This window comes from Cheilinus undulatus, linkage group 19 (genome assembly GCF_018320785.1).
Source record: "Cheilinus undulatus linkage group 19, ASM1832078v1, whole genome shotgun sequence".
Taxonomy (NCBI): domain Eukaryota; kingdom Metazoa; phylum Chordata; class Actinopteri; order Labriformes; family Labridae; genus Cheilinus; species Cheilinus undulatus.
In genome coordinates, this window is record NC_054883.1 from 6,457,094 (window position 1) to 6,484,511 (window position 27,418).

At 41.8% G+C, this 27,418-nt stretch overlaps 1 protein-coding gene across 1 annotated transcript; it reads left to right on the forward strand.

Moving 5' to 3' along the window:
- Nucleotides 1-2,712: 2,712 nt before the first annotated feature.
- On the forward strand, nucleotides 2,713-27,386 carry lnx2a (ligand of numb-protein X 2a). Its single transcript, XM_041814441.1, has 11 exons — nucleotides 2,713-2,852; nucleotides 4,906-5,462; nucleotides 17,058-17,290; nucleotides 17,387-17,524; nucleotides 17,700-17,899; nucleotides 19,753-20,172; nucleotides 20,250-20,423; nucleotides 20,749-20,926; nucleotides 21,009-21,234; nucleotides 22,333-22,491; nucleotides 26,607-27,386. Exons 2-11 carry the CDS (start codon nucleotides 5,059-5,061, stop codon nucleotides 26,740-26,742), a joined length of 2,268 nt encoding a protein of 755 aa, XP_041670375.1. The 5' UTR covers nucleotides 2,713-2,852; nucleotides 4,906-5,058; the 3' UTR covers nucleotides 26,743-27,386.
- The last annotated feature ends 32 nt before the right edge of the window (nucleotides 27,387-27,418 follow it).

The window sequence follows — 27,418 nt, forward strand, 5'->3', positions numbered from 1 at the left end:
TAAGTGTGTGTGCATTGGTAATATGCTTACACGATGTGCAAAGGGTGCAAGAATGCTGACTTGACATGGTCAGAAGTATAAACATATAAAGGGCAGATTTACATGAGATAGATAAGATCATTTATGTGAATTAGTGCAAATGTGCATAGGTGAGGCTTTTACCACAGTGAGCTTTCTTCTATTATTGAAGCTGCAGTAAAGCCATAAGAGTCAGTGCACGACATTTTACATGCTAAGGCACATAATGACACCTGTATTATTTACACACAAGACTTCCAGACCGATAATTGTCCTATTAATGATTTCTTAACATTCATATCTACAGGCTCGAAGTCTTATCAGAAAATGTTTAACTCATTGCAGGTTTTACTGACTGCTATTACAAACTTTAAAAAGTGTTTTTGTTTTTTTTTGTTTTTGTTTTTGTTTTTGTTTTTTTGCAGATGCATAGACAGAGAGATGTCACTGGTAATGGCCTTTTATATATCTGTCAAGCATTTCTAAAAGATTTATTAACCATCACTCAAACCAACAGTTATAAGGCTGCCAATCAGGGGAGGATAAAGGGGAAACTGGGACCCAGTCAAATGGGGGGGATTCATGGTCCATTGTAAAGTTAATCTGTGATAACTATATTTTATATTTAACTTGGATAATAACCTTTCTTATCAAAACAACTTTAAGAAAATACGTATTAATCTATTTATTTATTTTGGGGAACAAGCGGCATTTTTTCAAAATGTAAACCCCTTTCTCAATACAGCATTGCTTTTGTTGTAATGTTAACTATGTGGATGGGAAGGAACTGAAATTACTTTAAGGGAAAATTAATATGAAAACTGTGAAAGAGACAAACAAAAAAAACTGAAAATTGGCAAAAAAAAAAAAGAAAGAAAGAAAAGAAAAAGTGGTGAAAGTAGTCAAAGTGGCACAAATGGGATAACAGTGGTACAAATGGGCAAAGAAAGGTGAAAGGGTGCAGAAAGATGGTGAAAGCAGTCAAAAAAGAGGTGACAATGGATCAAAGGGGCAAATATATTCAAAAGGTGGCAAAAATGGATTAAAAGTGGAAAAAAGTTGCAAAAATTAGCATCTAAAGTAGACAGAGTGGATTAAAACGTATCAAAAACTGGTTAAAAGGGGCAAAATTTTGTGGGAAAGCAATGAAAATAATTCACAGAGTGGCAAATATGGGTTAAAAGAGGAAAAATTGAACAACAGTGGCAAAAAGTGGCAGAAGAAAAAGGTGATAAATGGCTAAATGTGACATCAGCAGGTCACAGAGGCAAAAATATGCCAAAAAGTGGCAAAAATTGCAGAAAAAAGTTGTAAAAAGTTGTCACAGAGTGGCAGAAATAGGCCAGAGAAGACAAAAGAGGGAAGGAAAATTGAGAAAAGCGGTTCAAAAGTAACAAAAGTAGGTTATAACTGGCAAAAAAATGTTGAATAGTATTTACAAAGTGAAAAAATGGGCTAGGAAAGGCAAAAAGGAGCAGAAAAATGGTGAAAAGCAGTTAAAAAGTGGCAATGATGGGTTACCGAGGGAAAAAATTGCAAAGAAGTGGCAAAAACGGGTTAAAAGTGGGGGGGGGGGGGTTCAAATATGGGTGTTTGAAGTAGTGAAAAGGGGTTAAGAAATAGCAAAAATAGGTTTAAAGGGGCAAATATGAGTTAAAAGTGGCAAAAATTTGAAGAAAAAAGTTGTGAAAAGTTGTGACAGAGTGGCAAAAATGTGCCAGGGAAAGCAAAACAGGGCAGGAAATGTGAGAAAAGGGGTTCAAAAATAGCAAAACATAGGTTATAACTGGCAAAAAAAAAGCTGAATAGTAGTTACAGAGTGACAAAAATTGGCTAGGAAAGGCAAAAAGGTGAAAAGCAGTTAAAAAGTGGCAATGATAGGTTACAGAGGCAAAAATTGTGCAAAGACATGGCAAAAATGAAAAAAAAATGAATGGTGGTTTAAAGTAGGTTTAAAGTAGCAAGAATAACTCAGAAGAGGGAAAAAAGGTTGAAAGTTTGAAAAAAATGTGGCAAAAATGGGCAAAAATAAAAATGAACAGGGCTCAGAAAGTGCCATGAATAAGTAATTTAAACATCAGAACCCATTATAACTTCACACACTGTTCAGACCCAAACTGAAGTAACTTTTAGCCAGGACGCTAGCAACGATGATTACTACTGATCCAAAAGCAAACATAGTTATCATCAGTAAATCACAAGTGGGAGAGAGCCCACTCTCTGGGTTTTTCAGGGGTCGAGCCAACTGTGTGGGCAGGCCTGGGTCCAGCCTAAATAGCCTTCATAACAGGAGCCACAATAAGAACAGGCTATGTGTTTTATTGATATCCTCGGAACTTATATAACTGCTATTATGCAACACGTTGAAGCATAACAGTTCAAGAAGTTCAACAAAAATGCTACATTGCAAGGCATGACAATAAAAAGGTAATAATTCGTCCATATCTCACTATATTGTTTGATAAAAATGAATTAAAAGTCGTTTAATGTTTAGAAAAATTTCATACATTACAGCACCCATTTTCCTTTAGAAAAATTTAGATTGAGTGGGTGAGGATGCAAAAAAAATAGACATGATTTTGGGATGTTTTTGAGCAGGCCGTTTGGAGGTCCTCACTGATTCTGCTGGTGATTGACAGCCGTAGATCCCGCCCACCCCTGTTGACGGGCGGTAATGGGCGGGGCCAGCGCCGCCAAAGGCACGGGGGCGTTTTCGTGCGGGTTTGCGGACTGGGCCGTTGCGGTGAATGCGTGATTGAGGTCCCGCAGCTGATAATCGTTCCCCCTTTTCGGGGCCGGAGTGCACGGCGGCGCCGGAGGAGCAGCCGGAGCAGGTAACAGCACATTACCGCTTCTACTGAAGGCTGCATGAGTGGTGTCAGTGAGAGGCTGCCTGTGCATTCATATTGCCATTGTCGCCTCATCTGTCCTGCTTTTTTCCGCTCGTGGAGGGCGGGATGGAGTCAGACAGATGGGAGCAATGATTAAAAAAATGCTCTTGTCTAATCAAATGTGTTCAACGCCGGAGGGTAGCTCACAGATCATGACATTTCATTTGGTGGCTTGCCAAGGTAATTTAGGACAATGACAATGAAAAAGAGAGAGAAAATTTCAATCAAACCGGTGTCAGTTTTTGTTGTTATCATTGCATGTTCGCCTGTTGTGGAGAAAAGGCAGGATTTTGGGGAAAGGCAGGCAGGAGGCCTGTTCTTTCGTATGAATATCAGCCTTTTTTATAAGAGACGACGAGATGGGGTTTACGAAAATGTAGGCTAAGCTAAATCTATCCACAACATCTACCCTGAAAAATGTCAGGCCAGGTTGTTCAGTGGTTTTACAGTAGATTGTTCTATCTTTAAAATGTGCAATGCATTGACAATAACAACATGGCCTTGGACTCTAACACAGACACAAACACGCATATTCAGTGAGAGATTTTTCACAAGCATTTGCCAGTCTCCATCTGACTTGTGTGAGGGAATCTGTTGCTACTGAGTTCAGCTGTGTTTAAAATAGATTTAAGTGCTTTTCGTGGCAGAGGCTCTAAACTGCAGCCACAGTAAAAACCTGAACACTTTATTTATTGATAAAGACTATTTGCAGGATCCAGCACCTAAAAAGCTCCTGTGCATGATGTGCGAGTGTGGTTTTAGCTTGTGTACACTCACACTTGCACATCTACTAGCCTGTGGTGATGTCACAGCTTTGTTATAGGAACAGAGAAGCCTTGTGTCCTCATGATTAATTCATGTCCAGCTGCGGGATAGAGACACAAGCAGCCAGTCACACAGACAGACAGGAGCACGTACTTAAAGAAGGATGAAATAAGTAACCACCGGTCCAGCAGACAGGAGAGACGGGTAGTCACAGAAATGGGTAGAGAGGAGATGAAAAAAAAAGGCTGCAAAAATGGACCAAAGGGGGCTCTCATCTTTATCTGAGGTGTCTGACAGGCTTTCAGGCTGTACCAGGGAGGAGCAGAACATCCTGCTGAGAGGAGTGCATCTGTTTATGTGGCTCCTCTGCATCCTTTCTCCGGCTACACTCTGAATGTCAAGCCCCACTGAACAGAGCAGGCTCCAGGTCGCCATGGAGACAGGAGCAGACCCCCAGCTGGAACAGAGGCAGGTAGTCAGAGTGGCTTGGCCGGCCCGCTCTGTGCTGAGGCACGCCCTCTGCTGTCCGCCGGCAGCATCAGGGCCCACAGCAGGGAGGGAAAGGGGGGGGGGGGGGGCGCGTCTGAAGGTCTGAATGGCTTTGGATGTGAAACACTGTGGAAAAGATCAGCGTGTACAGTGCATTAGCTCTATCCTCAGTGGAGTGCTTTATTTCAAGACTTTGCTTTAGGCATGTTCTCCTTCTGTTGCAGAGGAGACTGAGTGCGTCTGTACACGGCCTGAGCTAGAAATATCCGATTCGCTGCTGGGGTTTTTAAGAATTCCCACTGTTTCCTTCCTTTTCTTCTTCCTTTTCTTCTTCTTCAGATTTCACACCCCATTAACCACTTTCCTCTTCTTCCTCGCTTCTTTTTTACCTCTTGCTGGCACCGTTCTTCCCTCTCTGTTGCTCTCCCAATCCCGCTTCCTCTGATCTGTGTCCTCTCTCTGCCTCAATCCCAGATAATTCCCTCTCTGTGGAATTGGAAGATTGCAGCAGGCGAGAGCAAAAGAGAGATTATACAGCCAGATTAGTGGACAGGAGTAGCAATACATAATCTCAGCACACACACAATCACACACAGTGCCACTCTCTCGATCGCATGCAGACTCGTGGGTACACGTGCACAACCCATTTGCCACATGAATAAATGCATGGGCACATAATCAGACACTTGTTGTTTGTCTGAAACAGCTGTTTAACCCTCCTGCTCTGCCCTCTGACCTGCAGGGTGATGTGCCATCAGCCACTGGGGGGCATCTGTCCTCTCTGCAACTTGTTCATCTTCTGAAGCTTATGGGATAGGAGTTTGTGCCCCTTCCCAACACTGCTGCCCCACTGGAGTCATTTGTGCCAAAGCTGAGCTGTGAGGAAGGAGCAGAGATGGGTAGCCCAGGCTGCGAGGTGGCTCTATCCGGGTCGGTAGAGCCAGCACTGGAGGCTCTGTGTCCCGAGTGTGGCCAGATCCACCGCAGCTGGGAGAACCACCTCTACAACTACCGCCTGGAGGTGGACGACGACCTGGTGTGCCACATCTGCCTGCAGCCGTTGGTGCAGCCGCTCGACACGCCATGCGGACACACCTTCTGCGCTCGCTGCCTGCGTAGCTTCCTCCAGGAGAGGGACTTCTGCCCGCTGGACAGGACGCGGCTACAGCTCCAGGCGTGTCGCAGGTCCAGCATCCTGGTTCACAAGCTCCTGGACAAGCTGTCTGTATCATGCCCTTTGACCCCGATCTGCACCCTCAGCATGCAGCGCTGTGACCTGGAGGCTCACCTCAAACACAGGTAAGAAAGCTTATGAACAGAAAGAATAGATGAATGCTTTTATGAGTGCAAAACAACAACACATATAAAACTAACATTTTAAAGACTTAAAATGTAACCTGCAGATTCTCAGAACAAACAAAAGCTCTCCTTGGACTCCTCATCTCTGCCCCTCCCTTCCTGTTTCATAAGCAGGGGTCTATGGGACAGAGACTGGCCAACAAGTGCTGATAGACATTGGAATTCAAATCTCCTTTTTTGTTTTCTTTGGTTTGGAAAGTCACTTGATTTTCTCTGAGTTGTACTCTTGAGACAACACTTCGTCATTAGTGAGGGGTCTGGCTGCAGACTGCAGATCTTAGATGCCCCCTCTTGCAGACCACTGCTGTGAGACGCCATCTCTGTCAGAATGGAAATGACGTAATTTGGTGGTACGATGTATTTCCTGTTTTAGAGTTATTTTTTTTAAATTCGCTTTTACCCATAAAGAAAGTCTGGCTGTTGCCTTCATGAAATAACCACATTTCAATCATTCAATCAGAAGAAGTCTAATTTTAACCTTAATTAGAGGTCTAATCAAGGATTGAACCATGTATAGACCTGTATTAGAAGTAGTTATGCAAACAATGGCTCACTTTAGCTTCCTAAGCTACAGCTAAAGCTAAAATAGCTATGCTTGCTACATTGTTAATCTTACTATGTGAGCCAATGTAGCTACATTAGCTTTAGCAAATGTAGCTTAAGCTAACATAGCTATGTTGGCTATATAGGTTACGTAGATAAAAAGTAACATTGCTTAAGCTAAAGACTACATTGCTATGTTGCCCATAAACGTAGCTTCCTTTGCTATAGGTTAAGCTGTGTACTCTACACAGCTCTCTCAGCTATGTACTCTTATATAGCTGTTGTAGTTTTCTTAGCTTTAGCCTTAGCCACATTAGCTGTGCTAGAGTGTTTTATATAAAGGGCAAGCTTTTTTCCTGTAAACAGACTGTTTACTTGGCTTTATTAAACATTCTGTAATCAGCTTTTGCTGGTCAGGTTTTTGACTTTTAACTTTTGGTATCCTAACCATTACTCAAACCCTAGCCAGAAATTTAATCTGATTTTATTTTTGCAAGTTTTAGCTCGTGTCTCACCGCAGTCTGCAAGAGGGGTGTCTTCGATCTGTGGTCTGCAGCCAGTCTGTCTTGCATGATTATTCTTCTTTCAGGGGGAGTAGGTGGGGCCGCCTCTTTTTCCTTAGTGGTGGCAGAATAACAGTTGGAGAGGGAGGGCTTCGCAGGAAAATCTTGTCTGAAAAATGTCTTAGTAAAGCATAAACAAACTAAAGGAAACACAGTTCTGTCACAGTGAACACAGAGCTAAGAACAACAAACCCTAAAGCAGTTTTGACTTTTTAGAAAGTTATAACTCCATGATTTACATAGATTGCTTAATTTTAGCCAGGAAAACAGGATTTTGCCAGAGTGAAACCTATCAGTCACGTCAGATGCACACTTAATTTTTGCCCAAGTTTGCTTAACTGTTAGCCTAAAAGAAGACACTTCATACTCTTTTTTTGCACCTTTAAATACAGTCCTCTATGGGATGTGCTGATAGGAGATAGCTGTGTGCTTCTATGGTTTAGATGAGGGGCAGGTATTAATATAATGGCTCTATGTTTTGTCACAATCAGCACGGACTCTGTACAAACTCAGATTTCATGTTTTCTGACCACAGACTATGCTGGCTCATTTTATATGTGGTGAGTTGGTAGGTGCTCCAGATGCTCAGATGCATGTGCAAAACACTAAAAAGTGGGGTTTCAAAGCAAGTCCCCTTTGATATGCAATAAAACATGCAATTGATCAACAGCAGATCATAGTTGACTTCTGATAAACATGATCAGAAGTATTGATGATAATGCTGGAAGTCACCAGTCAGCTGTTGATACTCTGGCGTCTCTGGCTTCTGCTCTGACGGCTTTTGCTCAGTTCTTAAAACAGCTGTGTTAAAATCCCTCAGAGTTTGTATAAAGAATCTGTGAATGCCCTTAGCATTAGCAGTTAGCACATTAGCTCACAAAATATAGATTATGATGCATTTAAGATCTTGTTGGTAGAATGACTGCTGAAATATAACTTCAATAAACTGATTTTGGGTTTTGGCAAGAAACGTGAATAAATAAAGTTTTTTGGAGATTATATTTTTTTAGTGATATAAAATACAACTCCATTTCCAAAATGTTTTGGTGCTGTGTAAAATATAAAGTTACAGCACAATGCAACAATTTGCAAATCTCATAAACCCATATTGTATTCACATTAGAATATAAACAGCATGTCAGATGTTGCACCTAAGAAGTTATACCTTTTAATGAAAAAGAATTAGCTCATTGGCGGCAGCAACAGATCTAAAAAAGTAGGCACAGGGCAACAAAATCCTTGAAAAGTAAGTGGTACTAATGAAAAACAGCTGGAGGACCACTTTGCAACTAAATAGGTTAATTAGCAACATGTCAGTAACGTGACTGGGCATAAAAGGAGCATTGTGGAAAGGCAGAGTCTCTCAGAGGTAAAGATGGGCAGAGGTTCAAAAACATGCAAAAATCTGCATTTAAATATACATGCATAACATCAAAAGATTCAGAGAATCTAGGGGAGGTCAGAATTGGATTATTGTGATCTGCAGGTCCTCAGGAAGCACTACATTAAACATGATTCTGTACCGGAAATCACTGCATGGGCTCAGGAACATTTCCAGGAATCACTGTCAACACAGTTTGTTGTGTCTTCCATGAATGCAAGTTAAAGCTGTATCATGCAAAGACGAATCCAAATGTGAACATGAGTACCATCATGTTTGAGCCAAAGCTCATTTAAAGTGTACTGAGGCAAAATGGATAACTGTTCTGTGGTCAAATGGACAAAATGTTGAAATTGATATTGGAAAACAAGGACATCGTGTCCTGCAGACTAGAGATTAGATTAGAGGGACCATTCAGCTCAAAAGTCTGCATCTCTGATGGTATTGAATTGCATTCATACCTATGGATGGGCAGCTTACGCCTCTGGAAAGGTGCTAACAATTCTGAAAAGTATACGGAGTTTTTAGAGCAACATATGATCTCATCCAGAGAATGTCTTATTCAACGAAGGCCTTGCATTTCTGCACGACAGTGCTGAACCACATCCTGTATCCATCACAACAGCATGGCTTCAAGGTAAAAGAGTCCAGGTGCAGAACTGGCCTCCGCCAGACCGTTCATTAATAGAAAACATTTGGTGCATCGGAAAATAAACAATCTGGCAAAGAAGACTGTAGAGCAGCTATAATCCTACATTTGACAAGAATGGGACAACAGTCCTCTCCCAAATCCAGCAGCTGGTCTGCTCACTTCCCAGATGTTTAAAGACTGTTTTGCCCACATTTCAGAGATGTGTTGCTGCTATCAATTTCAAAATGAGGTAATATTTTTTTCATGAAATGGTAAAATATCTGTTTCAACATTTGATGTGTTGTTTGTTTTGTTGTGAATAGAATGTAGGTTAATGAGATTTGCAGATCATTGCATCCTGTTTTTATTTACAATTTACACAGTATCCCACTTTTTTTTTAGACTTTTGCCATCTTTTTTGACAATTAACTAATTTATTCCCATAATGAATACTTGTCATGAATGAGTCATTGCATCATGCATTTAAGTTGTCCTGACTGTTGAATACATGTTGCGTTGTTTCTTAGGAGGTTTTGCATTGATGTGTTGTTGGCTGATTAAGGAGGACTTTTATGCTCCTTTTATCAGGTTACTCTCTACAAAGTAAAGTTGAAGGAACAACCACTGAAAACATAAAACATGGTTGTTGTCATATCAGTGATTGGCCACGCTCACTCAAAGGTGATTGGTGATTGACTGTTAGGAACCTAATGAGGGCAACCCTGTTATACGATTTTGAAAGACAGACCCAAAAAAGTGTTTTGGAATAAGGAATTAGCAAGAGACCAAAACCGTTTTAAGTACTGGTTTGTAGATGTGTTCTAATATCAGCTCTTATGGGGATTTTCTCTGCTCTTGGATCCAGCCTCTAGTGGACTCTCGAGGAACTGCAGTTTTTACCTTTCAGCACTGGCTCACAGATGAACACAAAACTCAAACACAAAGCATGTTTGACCACCTGGTTTCATGAACTTCTTGATACAAATTGATGCAGCATAACTGAAAGTGCCACGAAAAAGTATTTCCCCCCTTTCTGATTCCTAATTTTTTTGCACGTTTTTCTCACTTAAATGTTTCAGATCATCAAACCCATTTTAAAATCTCACAAAGACGACCCAAGTAAATACAAAATGCAGTTTCTAAATGATGATTTTAATTATTAAAGGAAAAAAATCCAAACCTATGTGGCCCTGTGTGAAAAGGTAATTGCCCCCTGAACCCAATAACTGGTTGTTCCACCCTTGGCTGCAATAACTGAAATCAAGCATTTGTGATAACTGTTGATGAGTCTTCCACATCGCTGTGTAGGAATTTTGACCCATTCCTCTTCGCAGAATTGTTTTAACTCAGCTGTATTGGAGGGTTTTCCAGCATGAACTGCCCGTTTAAGGTCACACCACAGCATCTCAATAGGATTTAAGTCCGGACTTTGACTTGGCCACTCCAAAACCTTCATTTTGTTTATTTTGAGCCATTCAGAGGTGGACTTGCTGTTATGTTTCGGGTCGTTGTCCTGCTGCATAACCCAGGAATGCTTGAGCTTGAGGACACAGACTGATGGTCGGACGTTGGCCTTCAGGATTTTCTGTTTGACAGCAGAAGTCATAGTTCCATCAATCACAGCAAGTGGTCCAGGTCCTGGAGCAGCCCCAGACCATCACACTGCCACCACCATGTTTGACTGTTGGCATGATGTTCTTTTTATCAAATGCTGTGTTATTTTTACTCCAGATGTAACGGGCCGCACACCTTCCAGAAAGTTCAACTTTTGTCTCGTCAGTCCACAGAATATTTCTCCAAAAGTCTTGGGGATCATTAAGATGTCTCTTGGCAAATGTGAAACAAGCCTTTGTGGGGTTTTTTTGTCAGCAGTGGTTTTGGCGTTGGAACTCTCCCATGACGCCATTTTTGCCCAGTGTCTTTCTTATGGTTGAGTCATGAACTCTGATCTTAACTGAGGCCAGTAAGGCCTGCAGTTCTCTGGATGTGGTTCTGGGTTGTTTTGGGACCTCCTGGTTGAGTTGTTGTTGCACTCTTGGAGTCATTTTGGTTGGCTGACCACTCCTGGGAAGGTTCACCACTGTTCCCAGTTTTCTCCATTTGTGGATAATGGCTCTGACCATGGTTGGCTGGAGTCACAAAGCCTTGGAAATGGCTTTGTAACCTTTTCCAGACTGATAGAGTTCAATCACTTTGTTTCTCATGTGTTCTTGAATTTCTTTGGATCATGGCATGATGCGTTTCATTTTGAGATCTTGTAGCCTACTTCACTTTGTCTGACAGCTTCTATTTAAGGGATTTCTTCATTCAGCAAATCTGGTGGTAATCAGTCCTGGGTGTGGCCAGTGAAATTGAACTCAGCTTTCCAAGAACTGTAATTAATCACAGTTAACATAATTTAACAAGAGGGGGCAATTACTTTTTCACATAGGGCCAGATATGTTAGGATTTTTTCCCCTCAATGAATAAAATCATCATTTAGAAACTGTATTTTGTATTTATTTGGGTTGTCTTTGAGATATTAAAATTGGTTTGATGATCTGAAACATTTAAGTGTGATAAATATGCAAAAAAAAATCAGGAATCAGAAAGGGGGGAAATACTTTTTAATGGCATTGTATTTTGGTCTCTACTAATGAAGGGCTTATAAATGGGTATGATTGGCCTCCTATCTTACATAAACTTGCCATTAGTCCAAAACAGGTCAGTCTGAGCCTGTTTAAGTGTCAGCCCATCCTCACGTCTTGGCTTTTGGCCTGTTCAGACCAGGTGCTGTGAAACTCTGAGGGGATTATTGGGTTGTAGGTCATGTGACAGGGATTAGTGGTTCCCTACCTACCGCAGTCATGAGTTGGCTGACCAGGAGCTCCATGTTCTCAGTCTGTGATCATGCTGAGCAACTTCAACACCAGGGACCTTTTCAACCATTTCTTCTGCGAGACAGCTAAAGGCAACCCAGGCCTGTGGTGAGTGGAAATGCATGAGATGTGAGGATAGCAGGACTGTGGGTGGTGTAGTAGTGTCTTCTTATCATTAGCTTCATCCAACTTACGCTTTGTCTGCTTCTGCATTCTTGCTCTATCCTTCTTGCTTTCTCCTGCAACCGTGTTTTGCACTGAAAAGCAAAATGGTGTTTTTCTTTGTCTATCATCAGAGCTGCTCTAGGTAACCCAGGTCAGGTTGTTGTTGTTGTCATGGATGGAAGAAGTGTAAATGAGAGGTAAGGAAAAGTACATAGAGAATTCACACGATTAGAACACGATTTATGTCTAAAACCATAGCTATTAGAAAGATAAAAATGACTTATATTGATTTTGTAGCATACTTTTATCGAGTCTGTGCTAAGGAGCCATCCATTGGTGTTAGAATCTCTCTTATTGATTGGATCTCCTGTCTCCATCTAACACCTCAGCTCAGTCAAGCAGATTTTCCTTAACAAGCTCACACTAACAAGATTGCTAACATGCTGTTAAAAGCTTTCGTGAGTCAGCTGTATTTTGCAGGAGACCCCTGTCGCAGACAGTTGATATTATGTCTTTGAAGGGGCTTGTTGCTCCTCCTCAGTGATGCATTGGTCTGGCCACAAGTGACAACTATGAGATCGATGATAAGATATGATTTAGTGGTAGAATGAAGCAGGAAAGTCAAAAAGGTTGGCAAATGACTCAGTGGAGAAAGTGAAAAGTGGGAATGATATCAATCTAAATTGAGGTAGCATTACCTAAGCTAACATTAGCCACCTTAAGCTGTAAAGCTGTAGCAGATTAACTCCTGAGTGTATTAAAGTGAGTAAGGGTTTGTTGCTTCTCACTTTTCATTTTTTGATAGAAGATGATTTAATTTTACCTGTTGGGGCAGTTTAAGCAAAGGTAGACACATTTCAAGGTTCAGGATTTCATCAGCACTACCTTTCTCATTGAACTCTACCATCAACAATCCTCTGGTCCCAGACTTTCAATCATTAGATCTGCAGATGGCTTCATTTCAGGGGTTAAACATCATGTCATGCGGAGAAGACCAGGGGGAGATGCTTAAAGACAGATCAAAAAGGTCACCGTGCGGACTTACGTGACATTCTTTCGTAGAGATTAAACCTCTGTTAACCACGTGCATTCACTGCTCCCCTAACGTGAAGACTTAGGTCTAAGATAGTATTAGGAGCAGAGAGTCTGCTGTTGCTGTGCGACTCAGACTGTCAGCATTGTTTATGTTGAAGATTAAGGATCACTGGGCATTAGATTAAATGGAGAGAGTGCCAGGCTGCAGTGTTGCTCAGTGGTCAAGGTGGGCTTGTTGATCTTCTTATTGATGGCTTGCATGTGAGTTACTTTTACTGTTTCTGAAGCAAAGCATTCAAACTAAGGGCTTTATATGGGCCTAGTCTGTCATGTTTGTTACAGATTTAATATTAAGGCTCCTACGAGGAACTTTTGTTTTTTTTGTGCCCTCTGAAAAGAGTTTTATCTTTATGTCCCAGTATTTTCTAGAAAAAAATGTCCATCCTGTTGCCTTTAAACAGGCAAATATGTGGTGCTTATAGAAACCATCAATCACAATTTGCCCTAAACCACCCTTTATTTCTGATTTCTTTCTGTCGACCTATCCATAGGACTCTGAGGGTCTTCATCATCCCCAAAGCAATGGCAGATCCTTTAAAGGGGACAAATTATACAAAAAACAAAAATGTCAGGCTTTTCTAACAAAACATGCACCCCTGGGCTGTCCACAATCACCCTGAGTATAAAAACAAAATCCATTCCCTCCACCCCTCTCTTTCTCCACCTTTCAGAAAATGTGTGCTAAAACAAGCCGTTCTCAAATTTTCCCCTCATGATGTCATGTGGGGAGTTAGCCCCGCCCCCCCCAGGTTTTGTTGGCCCTCCCCACTAGGAAGAAAGTTCCACCCTCCTCTCCAGATCCGCCTCTTAGCTGCCAGCTGAGATTCTGGATAGCTCAGTGGGTTACCCTGCTGACTTTGGACCATGAGATTGATGGTTTAATTCCCAGACAGGTCCTAAACTTTAGATAAAAGCATCTGTAACATTTTAACATCAAAAGTGCTACATCCGTTTCCTGAGAGGGGTGTGGTCAGGGGCGGAGTCAGAGGGTTTTTAGACACACAAAAATTCAATACTAGAGGGTTTTTTTTTTTACAGCAACAAACTTCACAGGCATGATTTGGGGACCTCTGGGACCAATATAAATGTGTCTTAAAAGGGTAAAATATGTCCCCTTTAAAATTCCCTATACTAATTTCAGTAAGACATTAAGCATAACTGACTCTGAATAAATCAGAACAATCATGACAGTAGCATTAATAACTATCTGTCATACTGTGTCCTCTTGATGGTGTGGTCCGTAGTGAAAGCACTCATCGTAAATTTTCCCGTTGGCCTCTTTTGCTTTTGTAGCTAAAACTCATCAGTATTTATGTCTTAAACAGCTAAATACTCTCATAGCTGTTTCTCTTTGTCAGTTTGGATAAATGCCATAGATAAAGAAAAGAAACCTGTGGAGAAATTAGGTTAAATTGGCCACGTTTGTTGACTTTTTCTCCTCTAAAAAACGTAGGAATAATGATATATCTGTGGAGGAGGAACAGAAGTATTTGATTAAATCAGCGTAATCTTACCGTAGTGGCCTCCTAAAGTTAATACTTGAGTCATTTAAGGTTTAGACTGCTCTGATCCTTTGAGTGTGTCTCATTGTCTGTGTTTATTTTTACTCCTTTCCAGTGAGGAGTTTCTATTTGCGGGACAGAAGTGATACATCTGTTTTCACCTAATCTGTGTTTATTTTTAGAGAGAGAACTCAGAGTAGCTGGATTTTTTTAGGAGTGACCTATATGTTTGTTATCTTTATATTTGTCATCATTAATTTTAGCTTTTGTTTGGATGTAGATGGTTTCTCTCTTTTGTAAAACGGACAGTGAAATGTCTTCAGTATACAAAGACAGCCTGGCTGCAGACCACAGATCTCAGACACCCACCTGTAGACCCCTGCAGTGAGGTGCCACATCTGTCAGAACAGAATATCCACACAAAAACTTTCAAAAGAAAATCGGATTAAAATTCCGGTAAGGGTTAAGGTAAGAGAAAAGTTAAAAGCCTGACCTGCAAGAATGAATAGAAAACTTTTAACAAAGCTTTAAACAATCTGCTTAAAAAAAGGCTTGCCCTTCATGAAAATGCTCTAACACTGCTAATGTAGCAGATGCTAAAGCTTATAAAACTACGCTAGCTACATATGCTACATAGGTAATGTAGGTCAATAAATGAAGCCAAACAAAACGAAGCTACGTTAGGTAGTTGTTAAATCATGCTGCCTTTGCCGAAGCTGAACCTGTTTTAGTAGTTGTTATGTGAATGCTCCGTTGACCAATGTAGCTACATTAGCTTACATTAACTATGTAGCTGGTGAGTCTATGTTGGCTTAAGGTAAAGCTAATGAGCCTAAAGTAAACCCCTGTTCTTCTAAATCAAGCCTGAACATAGTTTAATCCAGGGTAAGATATCAGACCTTTTTCGCTTTTTTTTATGAAATGTTTTGTAGCTGGGAATGTTTGCAACTCTTTTGGCTATTTCATGAATGTAACTGTCAGACTTTGTTATTGAACAAAGTTGGATTTAAGAAAAACTTCTAAAACTAAAACTTCTGTTCTAACAGAGGCGGCATTTCACAGTAGTGGTCTGCAAGAGGTCTGAGGTCTGTGGTCTGCAGCCAAACCTCTCTCCCAGACTCTCAGCTGGCAAACTCCATGGACTTAAAAAGAAAGAAATTTGAATGATCAGTTCATGAATTTATGGAAACAATGACCAACAATTTCAGCCTGTGAACATGTATTTCTCCCATGAAAACAAACTAGGGCTGGGTTCTATGACCTAAAGATAAAAATAAATACATTTGATAGCAGACAAGGTGGCTAATAAGGGGAGGTAAAGGGGAAAGCTTTCTGGGGCCCAGCCACATTAGGGCCCATGAAGGTTGGCATAAACGTAGCCCATACTAAATTTAAGCAGTGATAACCAGTGTTATTCTCAACTAAAGTACTTAGAATTAATTGTTTAAGCAGCAAAAATCCATGTTTTTCTTCCTTATTTTTTCAAAAAAATACACTGCTAGAATCTTCTTAAAATGATGTGAGGGTGTTTTTCTTTTTTTTCTAATAGTAATGTCATGGGCCCACCTAGCCTGATTATGAAGTCAATTTGTTTTGAACTCTGTACAGCCTTGCATGGACCTGAACAAAATGTGGGATATTGGAAAAGAAAGGACAAGAAATAGAGGAGTATATGACCCCAACAATGACTCGTGTGCAAACCTTTTGGCTGACTGCTGGGGTCAGGCCTACACACTGTGTGTGACTGCCTGAATGACTGACTGACTGACTGACTGACTGACTGACTGACTGACTGACTGACTGACTACTTCCAGAGCTTTACAGTGTTGCATCAGTGGAGGAGTAGCAGCATCTAATGGAGCATGGTGGACCTCCGCTGCACCATGCTCTGTCTATAGGGCTGTGGATACCTTGTTTGGGGGAGTAGGTGGAGCTACTCCTCTCCCCTGTCCTCACCTACATTGGCAGCGTGTACCTGTATACAGACGTCTGTGGATTTACAGCTTTCAGTAGGCATCCCAGATAGTTGCAGTCATGAGGTTTTAACCTAGTCTTGTTTCAGCTGGCTTAAAAGTTGATCTGAGCCCAGCTTTAGAAGTGAATGTACTAGTAAGCCGTGAGGCTAGTGCTTATCTGTAAATCAGATCCAAGGAGGGCCCTTGAATTGAGTGTGAGGGGCCCTGTAATTTCTGTGGATGGCAATCTTATTTGAATGATAAAAACAAAAATGTCAGATACACGGAGCAGGCCACCCTTTTATAGCCTGTGAGGGAATAGCAGCATAGTCAGATAATCACCTCCACTCTTCTCTGCATACCTGTTCAAAAGCATGAGTGTATTAATGTGTGTGTTCAGAAGAGGCAGAAAGGGGTATTTTCACTGTTTGTAAAGCATAATAGCATAAAGTTTTAGATATATTTCATTTATTTATGGTCAAATATGCCCTGTTGTTAAAAAACATTTTTCTCACAAATACTCAAATTTGTCCATGTTGGTCAAAAATGGCCCTGCCTGGTTTTCCTCTTTATAAAGTTTATGTTTATCACCAAACTTTTTGTGATTCATTTTCAAACTGTAAAGGGAAACAGAAAAAGTGCTGGCACACATGTAGTCCACCTGCACTTTAGAGCTTTTTTCCCCCATTATTGAGCAAAGCTGCAAACAAGTTTTGTGGCAGAGATTGATACAAAGGGGACTTTTCTCAAAGGGACCAGGTCAAACTAAATGTTAAATGTGGACCTGATTTTCTTTACACATCAGATGGACTAACAAACTGACGCCTGTTGCTTGGTGAAAGGTGTCCTGGGACGCGATGTCAGCAGACCAGTGTTGATGGCCCGCGATGTGAGAGTGGTGACGAGCGAGCGACGGGGACCAGCCCTCCCAGGTCACCCCGCTCTCCACAGACAGACCTAAGGGACCGCACACCCTCCCCGCCCTCCGGACCTAACACCACCAATGGCAATGGGCCCATGTGGACAGAAGCTGGTCTCGATAACCCCGCCTTTGAGGAGAGCACAGAGGAAGACAGTGAGTGGATCCATTCTTTAAAATCTAAACTCAAAGATTTGGATGTGGATGGGGTGCAGCATAGATTGCAGCGCTCTGATGTCTTCATGTCTTTAGGTGTGGTAGGGTTGGAGTGCGTGGTCCCCAGGGTGAAGCGGCCCCTCAGTAATCCCTGCATCCACCTCCTCCGCTCTGTAAGCTCCACCTCCTCAGGATGGGACTGCCCTGAGTCTCCTCCTCTCTCTGCTGAAGAGGGTATGATATCACTCCTGAATACTAGAGATCAGAGATATGAAATATAGCACTTTATCTCTCCCTCGGTGTAACCTTATACAACAGGATAATCATATTCAGGCAGCATTATGATAGGAAGATGTGGAAATTGGATTCTGAAATGCAGCTGTGTAATGTGATTTGTTGGTCCATAAAGGCTGTGTGAAGCTGCCCTCGCTTCCTGAAGGAGAGATAACTGCCATAGAGGTCCACCGGGCGAATCCGTATGTCGAGCTAGGCATCAGCGTGGTTGGGGGAAACGAGACGCCTCTCATCAACATCGTGATTCAGGAAGTGTACAGAGACGGCGTCATTGCACGAGACGGGAGGCTGCTGGCCGGAGACCAGATTCTACAGGTAGGAGCTTTGGCCCTTCCCTGTTTTGGATTTACAGCTTCTGAAATGCTTTAACATGCAACTCACAATGAATCTTTAGTGTTGAAATTTCATTGCCTTGTCTGACACCACTCAGCAGAGGTGACAGTCATTCAAAATAAGTGTATAAAACTTATTAGAAACGGATGGTTGTGTTAGCTTTTTAAGGTCATGAATACACAGAAGTAGGTCTGTTTTTATACCAGCTAAAGCTTTTGTTCTCCTGCTTCAGGATCAACATATAGCGCATATTATACTGCATTCCAAATTATTATGCAAATGATATTTTCTCTGACTTTCGTAATAGTCCATGCAAATGACAGTCAGTATAATTTTCAAGTCATCAACCGTTAGAGCATAATTCAAATTTTATTGAACAAACCCCCACAGAATGTCAAAATTGAATTGTTGAATTTGCAGCATTAGGAGGTCATATTTACTGAAATCAAAGCTATTTCAATCAAAAACATCCTAACAGGCCAAGTTCCATGTTAACATAGGAGCCCTTCTTTGATATCACCTTCACAGTTCTTGCATCCATTGAATTTGTGAATTTTTGGAGAGTTTTCGCTTGAATTTCTTTGCAAGATGTCAGAATATCCTCCCAGAGCTGCTGTTTTGATGTGAACTGCCTCCCACCCTCATAGATCTTTAGCTTGAGGATGCTCCAAAGGTTCTCTACAGGGTTGAGGTCAGGGGAGGATGGGGGCCACACCATGAGTTTCCCTCCTTTTATGCCCACAGCAGCCAATGACACAGAGGTATTCTTTGCAGCATGAGATGGAGCATTGTCATGCATGAAGATAATTTTGCTACAGAAGGCACAGTTCTTCTTTTTGTACCATGGAAGAAAGTGGTCAGTCAGAAATTCTATATACTTTGCCAAGGTCATTGTCATACCCCTAAAGTGGCCTACCAGCTCTCTCCTCATGATTCCAGCCAAAAACATGACTCTGCCCCCTCCTTGCTGACGTTGCATCCTTGTTGGGACATGGTGGCCATCCACCAACCATCCACGACTCCATCCATCTGGACCATCCAGGTTGCACGGCACTCATCAGTAATCAAGACTGTTAAAAATGAGTCTTCATGTATTTCTGGGCCCACTGCAACCATTTCTGCTTGTGAGCATTGGTTAGGGGGGGCTGAATAGTAGGTTTATACACGACTGCAAGCCTCTGGAGGATCCTACACCTTGAGGTTGGTGGGACTCCAGAAGCACCAGCAGCTTCAAATACCTGTTTGCTGCTTTGTGCCTTTAGATTAGATGTACTAATTCAGATAAAGGAATCCCATTTGAAGACACTCAACATGTAAAATTGTCTTGCTTCAAGACTTGGCGATTATTTTAGTTATTACAAAAAAATCTAGCCTTATTCTTGCTTTGACATTTTTAAATAAAACATTTATGTGGGCTTGTCAGGGAAAATTAGGCAAGTAAACTGAGATATTTTGACTAGATATTAGACTTTATATACTTGCTAAGATTGAAGTATTCATCATTTACTAGGGCCTTTAGTTACTTAAATTTTTACCGTTTATTTAAATTTAAAACAAAACCATTTTCATACCCGGCTCCAAACAGTCAACAGAATCAGCAAATAGCTGATAAATACAGAAGCACTTTAACAGTTAATGTTGTCAGGAGCTGATGGAGACCAGATAAAGAGCTGATTCAGTAAATATTTGACTAAAATGAGTCAAAAAGCTGACAGTAAGCCCTCGCTGCTGTGACTGCCAAGTATTTGCATCTTATTTTTGTGTTAAAAAGCTTTCTGTGTTACCTAAAGTATCAAATAGTACAAATTTAACCATCATTTTCTCTTTCTCCCAAGGTGAACAATGTGGACATCAGTAACGTCCCCCACAGTTTTGCTCGCTCCACACTCGCACGCCCCTGCACCACTTTACAGCTGACTGTGCTTCGAGAGCGTCGCTGTGCATCTCGAGCACCCCCCTCTTCCTCCTCTTCTTCCTCCACCCCAGCAGTGCCCCATGCCCCTTGCTCCACCCCAGAAGGTACCCCATCCAGCCCAGCCACACTGAGAATCACCCTGCACAAGCGGGACTCCACAGAGCAGCTCGGCATCAAGCTGGTGCGCCGAACAGACGAGTCGGGAGTGTTCGTGTTGGATCTGTTGGAGGGCGGCCTGGCAGCGAAGGACGGAAGACTGCGGAGCAATGACCGAGTTTTGGCGGTCAATGAGCAGGACTTACGCCACGGCACCCCTGAGCAGGCTGCACAGATCATACAGGTGGGATCATCAACACCTTTAGCTTTGATGTTAAAGCTTTAAAATCAAGTCCTTAAACGATGACTCCGTCTTTCCAGGCCAGCGGGGAGCGAGTCCACCTGCTGATTGGCCGACCCAGCAAACCGACACCTCCTCCACCGCCAAAATCAAGCTCCACCAGAGACCTTTACTGCCTTGATCACTTCCTGCCTAATCACAGCTCCACCCCGAGTCCTGTGCCCATACACCTCTCCCGGACCAGCACCCACAGAGTAAGCGCATGTTACTTATGGTTGTGGGTCTTTATGAGTGTGTCTGGGAACATTTTGACATAAATAAATAAATTGATGAAGTCAACTACAGCTCCTGTGAGATAAATAGCAAATTTTAGAACCACTTTACATTTATGTGCTTTTCTTACTGTATTTTAAATAAGGGGAGACATTTTTATGAGGAAAAAATCTGATTTTTTCATACAAACTAAAGCCAAAAAATTAAAACAGATTCAGAATGGGTCGTTAAACTGAAGAGCATTTATCACTAAACAAAACCGTTTTCTGATGAAAAGACTAAACCCATGTTTCCATGTGATTTCAGGACCTTTCCCAGTGTGTGACCTGTAAGGAGAAACACATCACTGTGAAGAAGGAGCCGCATGAGTCTCTGGGTATGACTGTGGCAGGAGGGCGGGGCAGCAAGAGCGGGGAGCTGCCAATCTTTGTGACCAGTGTCCAACCACACGGCTGCTTGTCCAGAGACGGACGAATCAAACGAGGTGAGCTCTCCCTCAGAGATGACGAGCTGACAAGGTTTGAATCACCAGCAGCACATCAGAACCCGCTTTCTTTGTCTTTAAGGTGACGTCCTGCTGAGCATCAATGGGCAGGACCTGACCTACCTGAGCCACAGTGAGGCTGTGGGAACCCTGAAGGCCAGTGCTGCCTCGCCCTCGGTCCAGCTGCGTGTGTTGGAGGTCAGCATGGTTGAGGAGCACGACCACGATGAGCTGCTGCCTCACACTCACGACAGTGACTTTGATGCTAACTGGTCCCCATCATGGGTCATGTGGCTGGGCTTACCCAGGTGAGAACCAAGATGGTAGTGAGTGCCTTTAAAGAAATACTGGTCTTAGCATAAATGTATTTGTGTTAACTGTTAGAATTACTTTGAAATTCTTCCCAGAGCCTGGACTAGATAAACAAAAAATAATGATAAGTTGTCATATTGCTATTGATACTGACCAATGTACAGTCCCAAAAATGCCTGTGAAGTTGCTGAAAAACAACTCAGTATTTGATTTTTGCATGTCTAAAAAACTCTCTGTTTCAGTCCTGCTCAGAACGAGCTGTTTCTGTGCCTGTAGCTTTAAATTTTACTGAGCTGTCTGACTCCGCCCCTGACCACGCCTCTCTCAGCTGAGGAGGCTCCAAGGGGGAGGGACAACTGAACCTGGGGGCGAGGCTAACTCCCCACATGACATCATGAGGGGAAATCTGAGAACGGCTTGTTTCAGGACAAGTTTTGTAGAAGGTGGAGAAAGAGAGGGAGGGAGGGAATAGGTTTTTCTGGTATTTGGGGAGATTGTGGACAGGCCAGGAGCACATATTTTTGTTAAAAAGCCTGGAAAATTGATTTTTGCATAATATGAGCCCTTTAAATGTTTCAGATCCCCAAACAAATTTAAATATTATTAGATAAAGATAACCTGAGTAAATACAAAATGCAGTTTTTAAATGATATCTTAAGAGTACAGTTTTCTGAGAAGAAGATTTGATCTATATTGATCTGGTTAGATTTTATTTTAGCTTTATCGTGTACTCAGATTTTGGCAGTTTGTAGAAATTTGCAATGGGCAATAATTGAGGTCAGTCTGAGAATTAAAATGACTTTTTTCTCCCTTCTTTTTCTCATGAGACCAGGAAATAAGAATAATATGTGATTAATTGCAAATTTAAGAATTATGACATGCAAAATGCATGGTGTTAATGTATTTGTGGATCTTTAAAAGGCTTATTGCAGTAGGTAAAGGTGAAATGGTGGTTTGGTACAGTCTGATAGTTGCCTACATTTTTAATAACTGCAGATTCAAAAATCCCCTTGTACTTTGAATAAGAGTCTTAGCTCCTTTTAGACTCTGTCTCTTCTTACAGTCTGATCATCTTTTTCTCTTTTTTTTCACAGCTACTTGCACAGTAGTCATGAGATTGTTCTGCGTAGGAGCCACCCGGGCAGCTGGGGCTTCAGCATCGTCGGGGGATACGAGGAGAGCCACGGCAACCAGGCGTTCTTCATCAAGACCATCGTCCTCGGCACGCCTGCGTACTACGACGGCCGCCTCAAGTGAGTGATCAGCTGCTATCTGTGGCTTATGTTAGCTGTGACCTGTGGAGCAATAGCAGGTTGATAATGTGACCTACAGAAGGGGGTTGATAAGAGTGGCATGACTGTGGCCACGCCTACAGAGCGTATGAAAAAAAATGACAGTTTTAGTGTTTGGGAGTCTCAATTATCCTTTGTATTAACTATGACTGTTAAGATTTAGACCAAAGATCAAGTCAGACTCAAAGATTAGAAGGTAAAGGGTGCTGGTTTAGCTCAGTTGGTAAAGCAGGCGCCCATATACAGAGGTCCTCTACACCCTTAATTCCCAGCTTGGGGTCCAGGACAACCTTGGGGGAGGCGCAAGGCTCTGCTCTGAGGTTGTAGAAATTATATTTTCACATACCGCCTAAAATCATGGGGGCTCAAATTTTTAAAAATACAAATGGGGGGACACGAGGCAAAAAGTCCTGGGAACCAGGCAATGAAGGCCAAGTATAATCTTAAAGACAAACTAGAAGTTTATATTTCAGTTTTAAATCAATAACTATCAAAACAACCAGGTAATTTCTGATTAATGTCTGATCATCTTCCCTGGCAAGAACGTTTCATATAATTCACATCTTAGTAAAAGCTTTTAAAATCATTGCAATTTTTTACCCAAGGTAAACTGCTTTTTTGCAAAAACGTAGCTAGCTGTTACTATTACCCTTTAGTCAAATTAAATCCCTAGTCTGGCGACCAATTTTAATATTAGATGGTCACACTGTGATGAAGTGGCAAGGCTATATGGCCTGACAGACTGGTGTTTTTCTGCTCTAATTTTGTCTATCATGTCCAAGATGTAGTTTTCATAATTCAGTTCACATTCCTTAAAAATGTGCCCAAAAAATCCTCTGACAATCATTGCAAAAATGTCTTCCTCTATTTGCATATATTTGGTTATTTAGAGCCGTGGTTCTCAAATGGTGGGTTGGGAACCAAAACAGGGCCATAGAGCTGTTTTCAGTAACCCACAAATTGATGCCTGAAAAAAACTGCAGCAAAGTATCTGGGATGTACGGAAGCCCTGGGCGGACATGCATCCATATACCGTTCTGTTTTGCTGGATGATGAGTAAATTTTTTTCTTTTCAAAAACAACAAAAGTCATGTACAGACATGGTTCGCATTATGCAGTTCTCTACAGAGTTTAGTCCTCGGTAGGGGCGCAGCTAGTTAGCGGCTACGTCCTGCTACGTGTTTTGTTGCTCTGATTGGCCCGCAAAGATGTGACAGACAGAACGGTCATCCAATCACCCTCCGAGTTTTTTTTTCAAAGGCTCTGCCCTTTCCCAAACGCTGTGTATGAGAGGTTTTCCAGATGGATGGTAGAAACAAATCCATCTGGCTTGCCAGGTTTTGGGGGACCTGCTCATCCCTTAAAAATGTCGAAATGGTGTAGTCCAGCACTGCGAAATAATGCAAGTAAATTTAATGTAACCATAGCAAAAATATCGCTCATAAATGGAGAAATTATGGTTCAAAAATACATTAAAACTGCATGGATATTTGTTAAAATGACAGAACATTTGTTGCTTGGCCAGCCGGTTAAGGGGGGCCGTGTTATATTCTTTCTAGGGATCCTAAATCCCGAGCTACGCCCCTGCTCATAGATCTCCACTGATAACCGAAGATCCTCACTCTTGCACTTACCAACATCTCCCTGACTTACATTGAGCCTTGTCACTTTATTTTCAGTCAGTCCTACTTACACTGCCCTCATGCTATAAATACATCCTAGATCGCCAAGGGTTAATTAATCCAAGCCTGAAAATAGTCCCCAACAAATGTATTTTAAGACTAATTTAAGTCATGTTTTCCTGTTATAAATCTCCCTGCTGTTTTTGATAACGGCACCCTAGGAAACGTAAAAATGTCTTTTATTTAGCTGTCATGTTGTCGACTAGATTTAAAGCTCTCCTAAGGAAGCAGGGACTGAGGGCTGAGAGACATAGAAAATGAGGGGATGCCAGATTTGGGGTTTTACGGCCAAAAATAACTATTACTTCAAGTTCAGTTCTCTGGATCATGAAAGGTGTATTGGTTTACAGAGTGTTTAATACTAAGGTCAAATAACTAGGGGTCAGAAATGGTGGGCAGCTCACAATATGTCACAACAGAAGTCACAGTAAGATATATGGTGTGCAATGTTGTTGATATGACAATACAGCAGCTCTATGATAAATGATCATATCTGATAAACTGATAAATATAAATTCCCTTTAAATAGTGAATTGCTGAATGACTGCAGTTTGATGTTAGTTAAATCTCTTTTGATGATTAATTTTTATTCTTTTCACTGCTGTCTGAGTTAAACCCAGTGATTCTTTATTCACTGGCCAGTTAGCTTCCACTCATTTTACCCCCACTTATGTAATCATGGACACCAGAAGGAGTCATAAAGCAGTGGCACTGATTGAAAAAGAAAGAGATGAGCTGTTTTTTAACATTTAACAGGCTACAATAAAACACTTGTAAAGGCCTGAGGATTGTTTGGCAGCAAGGAAAAGTGGCATGAATACTATCAGATAAAAAACAAATAAAAAAGACAAGTAGGAACGTACTTGGTGTGAGCTATCAGGTTTTATTTCTATCTTAGCGCTGCAGGATGAGTCTGATGATCTTATCATAGTAATGAAGTCATAGAACAGCAGATCAGTGCTGATCTCAACTGATCTTGATGGAAAATCCAGAGTACGGCCTGTCCGAGACCAAGACAAGACCAAGACATTCAAAATGTGGTCTTGAGACTGGGCTTAAGACCAAGACCGTTCGAGAACAACAGCACTACCATTAAATCACCTTTTCTGCCAACTGTTACCTTGTTAGACCGATTCTGCCCACTACTAACCTCTTTTCTCTGCCTGTTTTAGCCAATTTTCGCTGCATTTCATTAATTTGTCACACCCATATGTGCCACTGTAAACCCCTTGTCCCCTTTACTGCTGGTTTTTGCCTCTCTAAAAGCATTTTTTCCACTTTGTCAATTTTTTGCCTCTGCTAACCCATTTTGCAACTTGTACCAATTTCTGCCACGTTAAAAATCCTTTAAAGTCATGTTGGGACAGGATGGGGATGTGGAGAATTTGCTGTAACTGCTAAATATTTCTACTTTGTTTAACCTAAATGTGAAAATATATATCACAGGACTATGGTTTGTTTGTTTTTTTTATTAAGAGTGATGATGCCGGGGTTCTGGGGTCCGTTCGAAAAGTCCTAGAAATTACCTCCTAAGTTCTTTCCTATCCACTTTGCCTTAACCCTGGTGAAAAACATCACAGGGTCGAAGAAAGGAGGGAGTAAGTGGGTAGGAGGTAACTTTGTGGACTTTTTCAAATGGACCCCAGTGTTCCCTAGGCTAAAGAAGAAAAAAATAAAAAGGAAGTAATGAAGCACTTTTCCTTTTCAGGTAGAGAATTCAAACTGCCTTTATCATGGCCGACACTAAAATACTTCCAGGTCATTTCACTCTTTTAGGAACCTTCCTAAGCTAAATGGACTATTCAGACAGACCCCTGGTTTAGCTCAGTGGGTCAATCAAGTGTCTGTGCACAGAGGCTATAGTCCTTGACTTGCTGGTTGTGGGATTGATTCCTGGTCTTGGTATCATTCTCTGCATATCTTCCCCCTCTCTCTCTCCATATTTCCTGTTCCTCTTCAGCTGTCCTGCCAGTGTAGTGATCACACTGTTTGCATAGATTTTGTTCAATGAATAAAAACTTTTATAATAAAACAGTAACATTTTTACCACCAAAGGCAGGTCTTCGGAGTCTTTTTTTTAACCAATTCCATGTCAACATTTTTAATTTACAGTTTTAGAAAAAAGGAAAACCAGTGTAGATTTCCAGGTGAGATGCTGAATTCAAGCAAGTCTGAAAATATTGACGTGTAGAACTTCTCTTTCTAGCTGTAGAGATAATTCACCACTATTGCTGCAAATATCATGATTACATTTTACCAGTCTAAAGCTTTGGTGTTGTTAGGAACCGAATCTGTTATGTGAAAATGATTTGATGGCGCTCTATATTATTGTGTGCATATCCCTGTAAGATTTTTCATCCTGCTAATAATCCCCTTCTCTCTGTGTCTGTCTAGATGTGGTGATATGATTGTGGCAGTAAATGGCCTGTCAACTGCCGGAATGAGCCACTCGGCACTGGTCCCTATGCTGAAGGAGCAGCGCAGCCGGGTGGCGCTTACTGTGGTCTCCTGGCCAGGCAGCCTGGTATAACTGGGCCAGAGCCTAACCACACCCAGTCCACACAGAATGTTCTATATTGGGAATGACCTTGGCCAAAGTGGACTTGTACACTCCACTGTACATCGCTCCATACCGGGCTTAATCTAGGACCAAAAGCATCCAGAACTGTAGTAGACCCAGCAGGACCGAGCCTGTCCTGACCGGGTGGGACCTGATCCAGATCGTGCCACGTCACTCGACAGACTGCACTCACACTCACTGCTGAGTTCATATGGTCATGTTGTCTTCACTCCAGCAGGGACGAATGGTACTGCAACTGTTAACAGGCTGTGATCTGTGCTGTAATCACCTCACCAGGCAGTTCTAGACTCCAGGGCTGTATTCAGGTGGATGCATCGTTGCAGGTAGACGTCAAGTTAAGAATAAAATAGTAGCCTGTGATCCTTTGTCATCTAGGATAATGATATGTAATCACTCAAATCAAGATTTCTGCAACACCAGCGCTGTATCCAGTTGAATGAGCCTCAGGCCTTATTAGAAAACCTGCCGCACCCTGGGGGCTCACCCGCTCTTAGGCCTCATCACCATGAAAACCAGCTGTCCTATCAGCTGGAGTTTTATACATGTGTGTGAATGTGTGTTCTGTTTGTTTAATAAACATTTCCTTCAAAGGATTCACGTCTCTGTTACATTTCTAGTAGAGGCT